The sequence below is a fragment of the Bufo bufo genome, chromosome 3 (genome assembly GCF_905171765.1).
Source record: "Bufo bufo chromosome 3, aBufBuf1.1, whole genome shotgun sequence".
Taxonomy (NCBI): domain Eukaryota; kingdom Metazoa; phylum Chordata; class Amphibia; order Anura; family Bufonidae; genus Bufo; species Bufo bufo.
In genome coordinates, this window is record NC_053391.1 from 572,662,193 (window position 1) to 572,677,801 (window position 15,609).

The 15,609-nt window shown below is 43.8% G+C and overlaps 1 protein-coding gene across 1 annotated transcript in view; it reads left to right on the plus strand.

Moving 5' to 3' along the window:
* Nucleotides 1-15,609, plus strand: part of LRP1 (LDL receptor related protein 1) — a 297,752-nt gene that overhangs the window by 90,078 nt on the left and 192,065 nt on the right. The window contains exon 3 of the mRNA XM_040425719.1: nt 4,503-4,640. Within this exon, the coding sequence (XP_040281653.1) occupies nt 4,503-4,640 (138 nt within the window). The remainder of the gene's footprint in view (nt 1-4,502; nt 4,641-15,609) is intronic.

Below are 15,609 nucleotides of genomic sequence, written 5' to 3' on the forward strand. Positions count from 1 at the left end.
TGATCAAGAGAACAGAGTCCCAGTGGTCATACCAATACGATACTTACAGTATCTCCTATTCTGTGAATCGAAAGGGAATGTGTCATCAGAAAGTGGCCTATAGTTAAAATCATGTTTTTTGTGTTTAACATATTTTAAAATGGTTATTTTAAATTTTCCATGTCAATATCTATATTTAAAGGATAACTGTCACATTTAGACCCTAATTTCAATTTTCATATATGTAGTTACTAATAACATGATATTCCAGAATCAGTTACTATTAGACTGATTTACCCCATATTTAATAAGATTCAGCCCTTAGCAACCAGTCTGCATAAAACTGCAATTTCACTATTCAGTTAAGATGGCCGCCACTGCCCTCACCCTGAGGCTAATCCAGTCTGCCCTTACTAGCCAGTAATAATAGCACCCTAAAAGTGTCAGTAACCAGAGCCCTCCCCCTAAAGGGTTAATCTCCTGCAGCACAAAGGGGTCCTCTTACCACATGTTGCTTTCATTTATACACTGAGCAGATGGCAGATCTCCCTTCCCTGGTCTGCGCTGATTCAACTCTGCATTCTCCAGCTCTGCTGAGTGAGGGAGCGTCTGCCAAGCGCAGGGACAGGGAGAAGTGCACACAGGCCAGGCACTGTTATCAGCTGCTGGGGAGGACCTGGCTTTAATCATTTACTTACAGTCCCTGGCTGTCAGTAATGTGACCTTGCACGCAGCCTGCTTCTGCGTGCTCTGTCCTTCAACAGATAGACGGACCATGCCTAGCAACCCTATTTTAAGCACAGGTAAAAATAGGCAGTACAGTATCTGGTTTTAACTGGCAAATAAAAATTTTGGTCACACATTTCCTTTAAATCTTGGGACAACCCCTTGAAGAAAGATGTCCATAAGTATAATGGACCAAATCAGGAGCCTAGCAGTAGACAAAATTGGGTAGTTATCCAATGCTACTACGTGGCCAGGTGGAAATCCACTTTTGGTTTCCTGTATTGTATCTTTTTGTTAGGAACGAGGCCATTGACTATCCAGAGCAGGAGATGGGGCAGGTGCTCCATGACACATCCTGACCTGTCATGCTGAGTAGACCCTCTTCATCCAGCTCTCCGTCTCCATGTGGAGGCATCCTATCTGGGGAGAGGGAGGAGGGAGAGTGGGGCGACTCTGAATGGGAAGATGCTGTCTGGAAACTATGCTAAATAGCTTTTGCCGTTCAGCTGGGAATCCCACACGCTGCCTCCTCCTCCTCGCACCTTTATGTCCATCCTGAGAATTGTCATTCCTTGTCCATGTAACAAGGTTGACGTTTTTGTCTCTTAATACTTAAGCGCACAGGTTCACTGATGTTCAACATTGTTAATTGTACCCGTCTTGATCCTCTTTGCCCAGCAGATTTTCTGGATACAATGTACAGTTGATGACATGATGCAGAGCAGACCGGGTGCAAATACTGAATATTGCTTCAAATAGGGCTTTAGAGACACATTTCAAAGGTGTTTTACTTGTACATATGACCTGGCCATGCACATTCCATCTAGTGTCCACTGATGGTAGACATTATAGTAGATGTTGAGAATGGGGGAGGCTTCAGGCATTTGGGACATCATTTTCATTCAAGACAGATAAACCTCTGGCAGGAAAATTTTCATTCCTACCCACTCATCAAGCATGTACGTTTATGAGGGAGGGGGCAGGTGACATGGCATATGGCAGATCTCTAATGCATGGTAGTCTTGAACCCTTTCCTGATACAGCAGTTTTCCGTTTTTGTTTTTTACTCTTATGGATTCCCAGAGCCATACATTTTTTCCCCCCCCCCCCATTCACATAGCCATATGACTGCTTGTTTTTTGCAGGATAAGTTGTACTTTCTAATTGCACCATTTAATTTTGCATACGATGTAGTAGCAAGCTGAAAAAATTCCAAATGTTGTGGAATTGGGGAAGGGGGGGGGGGGGGGGGGGGGGGAGGAGAGAGCCTAATCTGCCACAGTTTTATGGGTTTTGTTTTTACACAGTTCCCTATTTGGTAAAACTGACCTGTTACCTTCATTCAGTATGATGACAGCAATACCACATGTTTTATAGTTTTTCTTGTGTTTTAACAGTTAAAAAATTTAAAATAATTATTTTTTTTAATTGTTTTAATATTTTTTTTTGTCATTGCCATATTCTCACCGTCATTACTTTTTATTTTTTTTATATTTACGTCTCTAGAACTGTGTCAGGGCTCTTTTTTTTTTTGCAGGGTGTTCTGTAGTTTTCTGTGATGGTATTTTTTGAGGGGGGCGTATGACTCTTGTATGACACTTTTGTATTTATTTTTTTGGGGAAGTGAAGCAACAAATAAACTGCAGATCGCCATTTTTATTTTAATTTTTTTTCTGTTGCAGTGTTCACTGTATAGGAGAAATACGTTTATATTTTAATAATTCAGGCATTTTGGGACACCTCAATGCCTATGATCTTTATTTATTTTTGTTTATTTTTATTTAAATTATGGGAAAAGGGTAGTGATGTGAATTTTTTTTATATATTTTTTTTTATTTATTTACATTTATTTTAACCCACCCAGGGGTCTTAAACATTTAATCTTTAGATGGCATTTCTCATATTCTGTAATTTTGCACAGCAGATTATGATGAATTCAGTCTTTTCCTGTGGAGCTCTGCCACGTGCAGGCCTCCATAGAAACTACAGCTCTAATAGCATGGCTTTCTTCAGAAAGGTCAAAATTGACTACAGCATCTGAGGAGTCTAGCGTCTGTCATAAATCTTATAAAGAACTTAGGGGGTCATTTATTAAGACTGGGGTTTTAGACGCTGGTCTTAATAGGGCCCTGCGCTGGAAGTGGATCCGAAGTTATGTAGTGGTGCCAGCTTCGACATAACTTCAGTGGATTCACTGCCGCTTCTAAAACAGGCATAGAAAATTTATGAATGAGACCGTCCTGCTGGCCCATCACCTTCCCCGCCGACTCGACCTGAGTGTGAAAAAGTTGCTGATTGCGGCGCAAAGAACCTTCTGCACCAGATACACGCCTAATATAGATGTATTTCTGTTAGTAAATAACTCCCTTAATTTGTATAACCTGGAGAAAAGAAGGTAGAGTGGCAACATGGTTGAAATCTTTGTTTAAGAGAAAGAAATGTTTTAGTAGGAAACTGAACATGAGAATAAGGGTCCATTCACACGTCCGCAGTGTTTTGCGGATCCGCAAAACACCAGGCCGGCACCCCAATAGAAATGGCCATTTTTGTCCGCAGCTGCCACATTTTTTTGCGGAACCGCGGGCCTGAAGTTCAGGGCCGTGGACCGGAAACGCGGATGCCGACAGCACACTGTGTGCTGTCCGCATCTTTTCCGTCCCCATTGAAAATGAATGGGTCCGCACCTGTTTCAAATAATTGCGGTACAGATCTGGACCCAAAATGCGGACGTTTGAATTGAGCCTAAGGGGGCACAAGCTGAAACCAGTTGGGGGGAGATCAGAAGCAATGTCAGAAAATATTATTTTACTAAAAGAATAGTAGATGAGAACGTACTTCCGTCAGATGTGGTTGGCAAATCTGCAGTAAGTGACTGTAAACCTGCTTGGGATAAACATGTCTATGTCCTAAGAGAAAAAGGATATAAGGACAGACTAGAAGGAACTGTCTTTTTATTTTTTTTCTGCCATCATTCCTTTAGGTTTTGCGTTAAAAAAAAATAAAAAAATAAAAATAAAATAAATAAATATATATATATATATATATATATATATATATATATAGAGAGAGAGAGCAAAAGAGTTCAGTGGCAGCACCGTCAAAGAAAAAAATGCGGGTGCAGCTGGCCCAGCGTGGATGGAAGCCAATCCAAATAGACAGAAATAACAAAAAGGGCAGCACTCCAGAAAGTAAAAGAAGAAAAAAATCTTTAATTACCCATACGGGACAAGCGACGTTTCGGCTCAATGTGTGAGCCTTTCTCAAGCAAAGGCTCCGTTTGAGCCGAAACGTAGAATTTACAGCTAGTATGAAACTAGCCTAAAATGTTCTTCCATTTTTGCTCTCCTCATTTTGCCAGCCATCGGGGAGGAGGACCTTTAGGGTGAGTTCACACCACTGCTAGTAACTTCTGTTGTTCTGCCCCGTTATAGGAGCGTAACAACGAAAATAACGAACGTGCCTGAAAACTGACACTAACAGAGCTGTACAGACTACATCGACTATGATGGAGTCCATTCAGTTTCTATTCGCAAACCCTTTTTTTTTTCGAGAAGATTTGTCTGGTATTATTGATGGAATCTGCAATGGAGGGCACCACCTGAGCCACCAACACGGATGTGTGAGCCCTTGTCTGAGCACGCTGCTGCCTTTTATGAATTTGCTTGTGTTTTTATAAAAAGCTTTTTTAATATTGGACAATGTGTAATGTAACTTCTAGAATGTTTGCTGTGGTTTCAATATATTGCGCCTTTTTATTTAGTTTTCCTTACATATGTATATGTTTTTTTTCCACCTAGGTCCACAAAACAAAATTTCGAAATGCCAACCGAACGAGCATAACTGCTTGGGCACAGAAATCTGTATGCCAATGAGTAAGCTATGTAATGGTTATCCAGACTGTCCAGATCGCTCAGATGAAGGACCCTTCTGTAGGGGTAAGGCGTGCATTGTTTACTTTCATTTTAACATCAGTTTGGCTACATTTTGTGCAAAACTTTGCAACTCTTTTCAGATATTTTTTTTTTTTTTACTACAAGGTGCAGTTAACACCACAAAATTGTAAGAAGTTGCAAAGCCAAGTGGGCTGGTTTATACCAAAAATAATGCCTGCGTTTGCTTTTTTTAGTGAACAGATACCCACCGATATGTAAGAATTAGGGTCCATTCACATGTCCGTTTTTTCTTTCCTGATCTGTTCCGTTTTTTCTGGAACAGATCTGGACCCATTCATTTTCAATGGGTCCTGGAAAAAAACGGACAGCACAATGTGTGCTGTCCGTTTCCGTTGTTCCGTTCCGCATGTCCGTTTAAATATAAAACATGTCCTATTCTTTTCCTGAAAAATCGGATCCTGGACCAATACAAAGTCAATGGATCCGCAAAAAACGGAAGACATTCGTATGTCATTACGTATGTCATCCGTTTTATGCGGATTCCGTTCCTGGAAATTAGGCTTCCTCCCCAGTATTAAATGTGACCAGTGCGGCCCCCCTCCCTCTATATTCATTGGTGGCCAGTGCGGCAGTGCGGATTCCCAGTAAGTTTTCTACAGATCAGATTTTTCACTTCGTGAAAAACTCAGATCCGACAGTATATTCTAACACAGAGGCGTTCCCATGGTGATGGGGACGCTTCTAGTTAGAATATACTGAGAACGGTGTACATGACTGCCCCCTGCTGCGCCTGAGGGGTTAATTGTGCATATCATAGCCCCCTATAAGAGATCAGGGGCTGCCAGGCAGCAGGGGGCAGACCCCCCTCCCTCCCCAGTATTAAATGTGACCAGTGCGGCCTCACCTCCCCCCCCCCCCCCATCATTGGTGGCCAGTGCGGATTCCCAGTATTAATAAATGTGCCCAGTGCGGCCTCACCTCCCCCCCCCCCCCCCCCCCCATCATTGGTGGCCAGTGCGGATTCCCAGTATTAATAAATGTGCCCAGTGTGGCCTCACCTCTCCCTCCCCCCCCCCCCCCCCCAATCATTGGTGGCCAGTGCGGATTCCCAGTATTAATAAATGAGCCCAGTGCGGCCTCACCTCTTCCCCCCCCCCTGCACGCTATTGCAGTCTTGGCTGCCATGGTTACTTAGCAATAAATACAAGCATTATACTTACCTGCGACTGCGAGCTGCGATGTGTGTCCGGCCGGGAGCTCCTCCTACTGGTAAGTGACAGGTCTGTGCTAAAAGCAATGCGCCGCACAGACCTGTCACTTACCAGTAGGTAAGTATAATGCTTGTATTTATTGCTAAGTAACCATGGCAGCCAAGACTGCAATAGCGTCTTGGCTGCCATGGTAACCGATATGAGCCCCAGCGATTTAAACTGGGACTCTGATCGGAACTCTCCGCTGCCACCAATGATGGGGGGGGGGGGGGGGGGGAAGAGGTGAGGCCGCACTGGTCACATTTATTAATACTGGGAATCCGCACTGGCCACCAATGATGGGGGGGGGGGGGGGGGGGAAAGAGGTGAGGCCGCACTGGTCACATCCGCACTGGCCACCAATGAACATAGAGGGGGGGGGGGCCGCACTAGTCACATTTAATACAGGGGAGGGAGGGGGTCTGCCCCCTCCTGCCTGGCAGCACCTGATCTCTCACAGGGGGCTATGATTCGCACAATAATTGTGCGGATCACAGCCCCCTGTAAGAGATCGGGTGCTGCCAGGCAGCAGGGGGCTGTCATGTACACAGTTCTCAGTATATTCTAACTAGAAGCGTCCCCATCACCATGGGAACGCCTCTGTGTTAGAATATACTGTCGGATTTGAGTTTTCACATGTTTCCGTTTTTTGCGGATCCGCAAAAAACGGATGACATACGGAAACATTTTCAGGAACAACGGATCCGCAAAAAACGGGCAGAAAATCGGATTATAGAAAAATACTGACGTGTGAATGTAGCCTTAAGAGGAGTGAGAGGCAAAGTTTGAAATCTTCCCTTCGGTGTAAAGTTTTTTGTGTTTTTTTCCTAATTTAGAACAGAGTTTAAACTCTGTTCTAAATTAGGAAAAAAAAAAAACACAAAAAAACTTACAACACGCGGCTGCCTGTAGCCCCCACTAGAGAGGGTATGAGAACGTATGCATACTGACATATGTTATAGGGAGATGGATTAGTATATACATAGATAGGTGTGGGTAGACACTAGGGGGCACATTTATTAAGACCGGCGTTTTAGCCGCTTAACTTAATAAAGGCCTCTCCATAATTTCAGTGCATCCAGTGCCAGTTCTATGCCTAAAACAGATGCAGACAATGGTGACTGAGACGGGCCTACCGGCATGTCCCCTTCCCCGCCCACTATTTTAGATCTGGCGTGAGCAGGGCGAGGTTGCAGATATCTGCGCCTGAAATACGCCTAATTTAAGTGTATTTCAGCATAGTAAATGACCCCCTAAAGGCCTGTTTTGATCTCTATCACTAGGGTATGCTATCACATTTTGATAATTGATGGTCTGACCTTTGCCTACTGATCCGGGGCCACTGTGCCTGGGAAAACGTTGATGAGGCCACAGTAATGAATCGGTGTGGTGGCTCATACGTTTTTGGGATATGTGACGGTCCCTAAGGTTAGAGTGATGGCATTTCGTAGCGTTATGTCATCACTTTGAAATTGGAATACCCCTTTAACTTTAAGCTACAGATGGACTCATGCAGATTCTGCTGTAGATTTGCAGTGTGATCCTGCACAGATTTGTTTCCAATTCTGTGATTGGGATTATGCAGACTTGGTCTGGCCTTTGCAGATTTCGGGCGGAGTCTACACTAAAACCTCTGCCATGTCTGAATGTTGCCAAATTACAATTCTAACCGTGTACTAAGGGTACTCTCACACTAGCGTTGTTCTTTTCCGGTATTGAGTTTCATCCTAGGATCAGTTTTATCCTAATGCATTCTGAATGGAGAGCAATCCGTTCAGGATGCATCAGTTCAGTCCCTCTTACGTTTTTTTAGCCGGAGAAAATACTGCAGCATGCTGCAGTTTTCTCTTCGGCCAAAAATCCTCAACACTTGCCGGAATGCCGGATCCAGCATTAATTTCCATTGAAATGCATTAATGCCGGATCCAGACCCAAGTGTTCCGGCAAAACGGATCCGTTCTTTCCGTCCAGGCATATGCAGACCATGAAATCTGTGAAAAAATTAAATACCGGATCCGTGTTTCCGGATGACTACCGGAAAGACGGATCCAGTATTGCAATGCATTTATGAGACGGATCCGCATCCAGATTGGCTGGAACTGCCTGCCGGAATCCTCTGCCGCAAGTGTGGAAGTACCCTTAGCCCAGTAGCGGTGTCCGTCTGACCGCCTCCTTCCTTTTCTTGAAGAGCTCTGTGCAGCACTGGACCAGACATCCAGCATCTTCCTACATTATCACAGATATCATTGACTAAATGGACATCTTTTTCTCATCTCCCCGCTTAGGCAGTCTATGTGGAGATAACAATGCATCTTCCTAAAAGGCACCATAACTGGCTTTATGGAAGAGAGGAAACCGCTTAAACTTGCTTAAACGCATTCTATGTAAAGTGCAGAACCCCATTCATCTACATCAATAGACAATTTCCAGATGTCCTTTGTTGTACTGAAAACATTCTCTTTTTTTATGTCCAGAAACCGTGCAGAACGTTAAATTGCTACCAATACTGTACGTCTCATGTAAAACCCATCAAACCGCGGCATTTGTTTGCACATGATTATCTTGAGTAGAAGAATTAGAACAAAAAGCGTGTGCTTGGCTCTCTTGCAGAACCAGATAACCACGTAAATGCAGATGAAAGGAATACTATTGCTTCTGTGTTCTCCATTAACTTATAACGGGTCTGTCAGGTTTTCTTTTTTTTATTGGTTTGAATACTGTATCGGACTACGTATTCTGACCATCCAAAAGCATTTCAAACCTGACGGGGAAGAAGTGTCGCTGTATTTACAGTGTTTGAAGTATACCTTTAGCCTCCACACTTGAAGTGAGTGAGAGCAGCTCTACAGTAAGCAGCTCCGTCCTCTTCACTGTGTAGTTCTGGCACCAGAGCTATTGCAAAACAGCTGATGAGCGGTGCTCAGATAGCCATGGCCTGTCCTGAGGATAGGCTATCACTTGTGGAGTGGACAATCCCTTTAAACTGGTTGTCCAAGAATTATATATATTTTTTTAAATATACCCTAAGAGCAGAAAATATTGTCTTTGTTTACTTTTCCTGCAGTGATGATGTCATGTACATCCACATGACTACTGCAGCCAATCACTGACCTTCACAGTTTCGTGCCGTTTATGCTAGCATCACCCTTAAAAGGGGTTCTGCACTTTCATTTAACTGATGATCTATCCTCTTGACTAGTATCAACTAGCGTGGGCGCAGCTAAGCTCTGTTCACTTGAATGGATAACCAGCAGCGCCGCGGCCTTCTCACTGTTTACCGCCGGGCCGCCTGCCCACTGACGTCACGACTAGTATCAACTAGCGTGGGCGCGGCTAAGCTCTGTTCACTTGAATGGAGCTTAGCCGCGCCCACGCTAGTTGATACTAGTCGTGACGTCAGTGGGCAGGCGGCCCGGCGGTAAACAGTGAGAAGGCCGCGGCACTGCTGGAGCGCCGCTGCCTTCTCAAACAGCTGATCGGCGGGGGTCCCGGGTGTCGGACCCCTGCCGATCAGAAGCTGATGATCTATCCAGCTTCATGTAAAAATGCTCACAACACTAGGTAGGGCCCAAAGAGAACAGGACAACTGTTTGGTGTAGAACTTTTTATTATTAGGAGCTTTGTGAATGTTTTGTAAGGGTATTTTTAAGTACTGTTTGGTTCTGTCCCGTTTAATTTTCTCTTATATTACTTTTAGTATTCTGTGTAAGGTTACTTAAACGCTTCAGTTACTGAGAATACAACCATCTGCATCCTTTATGAACGGATCCGGTTATTATCTTTACCATACCCAAAATGGATCCATCCACATTGACTTGCATTATTGGTCATGACTGATCCGTCTTGCTCCGCGTCCCAGGATGGAAATCAAACCGCAGCATGCTACGGTTTGCTCTCCGGTATGAGAACAGAACGGAATGCATTTTGACAATGGGGACAAAACGGAAGTGTTTTCTTTTTCCGGTATGGAGACCCTATGATGGATCTCAATACCGGAAAATATAAACGCTACTGTGAAAGTAGCCTAAGAATATTCCTTGTAATTCCTTGTAATGTAGTACCCATCTCCCATTGTGCTGATGAGTCTACATTCCTTAGTAGTGATCTCAGAACATGCGTGATGCACACCGGGGGAGGGGCCAAGGTGCAGCATTCTGGTTACACAAATACATTAGTGGGGACACCACTTAGAACGTCATCCTAGTTAGGATGAAAGTATTGATCTGCCGTATCTCCTGTGGTGTTGGTCATGTGTTATAATGTGGTAGACAGCCATGTGTTATAGCATGGTCAACCAGAGCCCTACCCCATATTGCATATTTAGGCTAGTGATTTTTGGTTACTTTTTATTATTATCTTATATTTAATAGCACTTAGTAAATTTATTTATTCACTTAGCAAATTTATTTATTCACTTAGCCTGCGTAAGCTTGTTCATTCTCAAATCTTTTAAAATTCACCTTACAGTGAATATCCACTTTTATTCTGCCAGATTCAGCTCCTGCAAGTTCCCAGGGCGGAGCTTCACTGAGAAGTGCTCTATGCATTGAGCTGCTTCACAGCCCCTCCCCTCTGCTCTGAGTGGTAGTTGTAGTGGTCCCCTGGTTTGATGCTCCAGCTGTCACTCAGAGCAGAGGTGCTGTGAAGCAACTCAATGCAGAGAACACTGAAGCTCTGTCTGCAGGGCACTTGCAGGAGCAGATCTGGACAATAAATGTTTTTCCCAGCACACTCCTTCCTAACGGGTATGACAAGACTGCCTTTAAAAGGTGAGTTACGGTTTTTATTTATTTTTACTTTTAATTACATTTTCTTCTTTTATGGCTGCCTTTCCCAGATGACCCCTTTTTAAACTGGGGCTTCATGTCAATGTTGGCACCAACACACATGGCAGTGAATGAAAGTCAATGGGCTCACGTTGCGACCTGCTAGAAATCCATCAGATTTGAATTTCTTGCGACTGTTGTGTTGTGGTTGCAGCAACTTGCAGTTTGCAATGTGACCCCTTTCATTTTCATTAGTCGGGTGAAGGCAGCCTACGTTGTAGTCTTTAGCTGTGCAAAGTGTCACGGCCAAATGTGCCATGTAGCCCTAACCTAATCATAACTGCTGCTTCACTGAGGCTCCAAAAATGTATGTGTCCACCACCTCTTTACTGCTGAGGTCTTGATTCCAAATTGAGATGGGCAGATGGTTGGGTTGGGTGGGAAGATGGATGGGTGGTTGGGTTGGGTGGGAAGATGGATGGGTGGTTGGCTGGGGAAATGGATGGGTGTTTGGGTGGGGAAATGGATGGGTAGTTGGGTGGGGAGATGGATGGGTAGTTGGGTGGGGAGATGTTTTGGTATACATAGATGGGTATAGGTAGACATTAAAGGTCTTTAGCTGTGCAATGTGTGTCACAGCCAAATGTGCCATGTAGCCCTAGCTTAACCATAACTGCTGCTGCACTGACCAAAAATGTATGTGTCCACCACCTCTTTACTGCTGAGGTCTTTATTCCAAATTGAGATGAGGAGATAGATGGATGGGGGATGGATTGATTCCCAATTTTTAGATCTCTGGCTAGTAGGGGGTTTGAATGGGGATCTATTTTGAATTCTCTAATGGGGCACTTGGAAATGGGTTTCCTATACTAGACAACCCCTTAAATGTTGGCATGCTCAACTTTGCTACCAGGAGGTCTTAATTCCCAGTTGACATGTTGTGATCTAGACCCGACACATTGGTAGAATTGACCATTGAGTGGTCAAAAGGAGAATGGCTGACGTGTCCTAGACACTGGGACCTATGATTTGTGATGTATTAATTAGTCAGATAAATCTTGTTGCTTCTCTGCAGGAATGAAAGATAATAAAGGTCCTGTGGAATAATCTGAACGTAGAAAGTGTGTGATGGTAGAATTCCTTGGCGTTTTTTCCTTCTAAATTATTTTAAATAAAATGTACAATATGATAAATGTGATTCCTATTTAAGCTGGCTTTGTTCTGGTTAGGCTTGCAGTTAGAAGAGCGTGCATGGCCCGTGGGCTTGTTTCTAGAGCGCTTCCTTTGAACGCACCATGAGAAGATCATTTGTTCTCACTGACTTGTTTTATTTGTGGATTTTGTGGTTTTGGACAGTACCTCCTCTTTGTTACAGCAGTTTGTTATGCGTCTTGTTTGGCACATGTGTTGACTTGGAATAAAAATGCTATTAAGGAGTGATTAATGATGTGGGTACAGTCAAAAGAGCATAAATCTTTCAGGTTGCATCCTGGCCTGCTGTAAGGATTCTTATTCACTCTTAGAACCACTTCATGGAAAAGGCAAGTTGGTGGTACCCATAAACAGACCATTCATTTCTGCTTGATGGGTAAAAAGATATGCCTAGTATACAGACTTAACGAGCTACTAATCATTTTACCAGTGGGCCTAAGCAAGGCTATAAAAGGTTATTGTGGGTTGTAGACATAAGGTATTTGTAAGATCCCCACCAGCAATCTTGTGTCTGTAGAGCATGCCTAAAGTTCTCCTGATGTCTGCTGGAAGGGGATAGAAAGATCAGAGCAGTCAGATTGTAATTTCCACAACCCTTTGTTCCTCCAGGAGATCAGCAATACCAAGGGTGTCTGGCATCTGCTTAACCTCAGCCCTGGTAAAATAAACTTGTAAGCTGGTCTGACTATGATTATTGAGCCATTGGGCAGGATAGCTATGGGCATGAAAGCAGAGCTAATTGTACCAGTCCAACTGAGGTTTAGTAGGCACAGTGATTGTGACCCAAATAGGCTCATAACCCTATTTGTCAATCTCACAGATTTATTTTCACTAGTCTAGAAGGTTTCAGACCAGTGGATAAGGGTATGTTTTACAAACACAGCTTATATAGGACATCTCCAAGATTATTCAAGGGTGGGTACACTTATCAGATTTTCACATGAGGGTTGAGCAATTTCACAAACAATAGTAAACCTGTTTTAGAATTTGTGTACGCCCTGTATCAGGCACCTGACATGGTTTTGATTTCCTTTTGATGGCTTGCACTAGGTTCACTAGCGTTAGCAGATCCGGTGGCCTGTTTTATAAATGCCGACTGGTGGACAAAAATTGCTGCATGTGGTATTTGTCTACCTGCCATTTACAGTTAATGGGGATCCGGTGATGAATGGTATTATTTGGCTACGCCAGACACTATGAGCTCCGGCAGGCCATTACTCTTGGATTTCTAACGCTGATGTGAACATACCCTTAGGCCTCTTTCACACGGGCGTTGCGGGAAAAGGTGCGTTGCGGGAACATGCGCAATTTTTCTGCGCGAGTGCAAAACATTGTAATGCACTCGCGTGAGAAAAATCGCGCATGTTTGGTACCCGAACTTCTTCACAGAATTTCGGGTTTGGGATCGGTGTTCTGTAGATTGCTATTATTTTCCCTTCTAACATGGTTATAAGGGAAAATAATAGCATTCTGAATACAGAATGCATAGTAAAATAGCGCTGGAGGGGTTAAAAAAAATAAAAAAATATATTTATCTCACCTTAATCCACTTGCTCGCGCAGCGCGGCATCTCTTCTGTCTTCATCTTAGCTGTGTGCAGGAAAAGGACCTGTGGTGACGTCACTCCGGTCATCACATGGTCCGTCACATGATCTTTTACCATGGTGATGGATCATGTGATGACCAGAATGACGTCACCACAGGTCTTTTTCCTGCACACAGCTAAGATGAAGACAGAAGAGATGCCGGGCTGCGCGAGCAAGTGGATTAAGGTGAGTTAAATTATTATTTATTTATTTTTTTAACCCCTCTAGCGCTATTTTACTATGCATTCTGTATTCAGAATGCTATTATTTTCCCTTATAACCATGTTATAAGGGAAAATAATAATGATCGGGTCCCCATCCCGATCGTCTCCTAGCAACCGTGCGTGAAAATCGCACCGCATCCGCACTTGCTTGCGGATGCTTGCGATTTTCACGCAACCCCATTCATTTTCTATGGGGCCTGCATTACGTGAAAAACGCACAAAGAGGAGCATGCTGCGATTTTCACACAATGCACACGTGATGCGTGAAAATCACCGCTCATGTGCACAGCCCCATAGAAATGAATGGGTCAGGATTCAGTGCGGGTGCAATGTGTTCAACTCACGCATCGCATCTGCGTGGAATACTCGCCTGCGTGAAAGGGGCCTTAGTTGTGTGTGGGTTATAATCACTAGGATTATCAGTGGTCCCTCAAGATACAATATTTTCAACTTGTAATGGCTTTTCCTGGAGCATCTTAAGTTGAAACTAGACTCAAGGTACAAAACCCCAGACACAGATCCAACCAGTCAACATGGCTATTTCTCTGGTAAAACATCTGTATTGGTTGTCTGGTAGCTCCTCTGCATACTACACTACCTGTGCTGCCCCCTTGGATGTCAGATGAGGGCTGCTCCATATTAAATTTTTTTTTCTTGGACATTATGAACTGTCCTCATTGTAGAAAGTGATTTACAGCTTCCAGCATCTATTCCTGACTGTTAGGCTACATTCACACGTCCGTGGTGTGTTGCGGACCCGCAAATTGCGGGTCCGCAACACACCAGCCCGTCACCCCCATAGAAATGCCTATTCTTGTCCGCAAGCTGCGGTCAAGAATAGGACATGCTCTATCTTTTTGCGGAGCTGCGGACCCAAAATCGGGGCCGCGCTCCGCAATTGCGGCTGCAGACAGCACACTGTGTGCTGTCCGCATCCATTCCGTCCCCATAGAGAATGAATGGGTCCGCACCCGTTCCGCAAAATTGCGGAACGGATGCGGACACATTTTGCGGACGTGTGAATGGAGCCTTATATGTAAGCACTTGCTTTATCTGTCTCAGGGGTGGGTTCACGTTACGCTTTTGTACTATGTTTAACTTACACATAAAACCATATACGTTAACAGATGCCTCAGACAGATGCCATACAGTGGCATTTTCACCATAGCGTTCCATTGTGTAAAAAAAAAAAAATGATAAAAAATTAAAGTATTCTTTTTTTGCTGGACTTTGCAGTCTGGAGAAATGTGGTACACTACGCTTTCCCATGAAAGCGTAGAGTCCTGCAAAAAAGTATGCGTTAACTTATACATATACATTTTTTTTATTTATTTTTTTACAATGGAACTCTATGGTGACAGATGCTGCTATATGGCATCTGTCTGAGGCATCCATTAACATATATGTTTTTTGTCTATGTTTAAACGTATGACAAAAACGTGGTGTGAACCTACCCTTAGTTATCTGCTTAGTTTTCTTCACTTTCTCTCATCATGGGATGACAATTTGGCCGTTGTTCCGTTTTCCGTGATTTTCTGCGGACCCATTGACTTTCAATGGGTCCGTTGAAACTCTGAAAATGCACAGTTGTTCATCCGCGGCCGTGATCCGTGTTTCCTGTCCGTCAAAAAAATATGACCTGTCCTATTTTTTTGAAGGACAACGGTTCACGGACCCATTCAAGTCAATGGGTCCGTGAAAAAACATGGATGCACACAAGATTGGCATCCGCGTCCGTGGCCGTAGGCTACTTTCACACAGACGGATCCGCAAATCCGTCTGCATAAAAGCTTTTTCAGAGCTGAGTTTTAACTTCGTGAAAACTCAGATCCGACAGTATATTCTAACACAGAGGCGTTCCCATAGTGATGGGGACGCTTCAAGTTAGAATATACTACGAACTGTGTACATGACTGCCCCCTGCTGCCTGGCAGCACCCGATCTCTTACAGGGGGCTGTGATCCGCACAATTA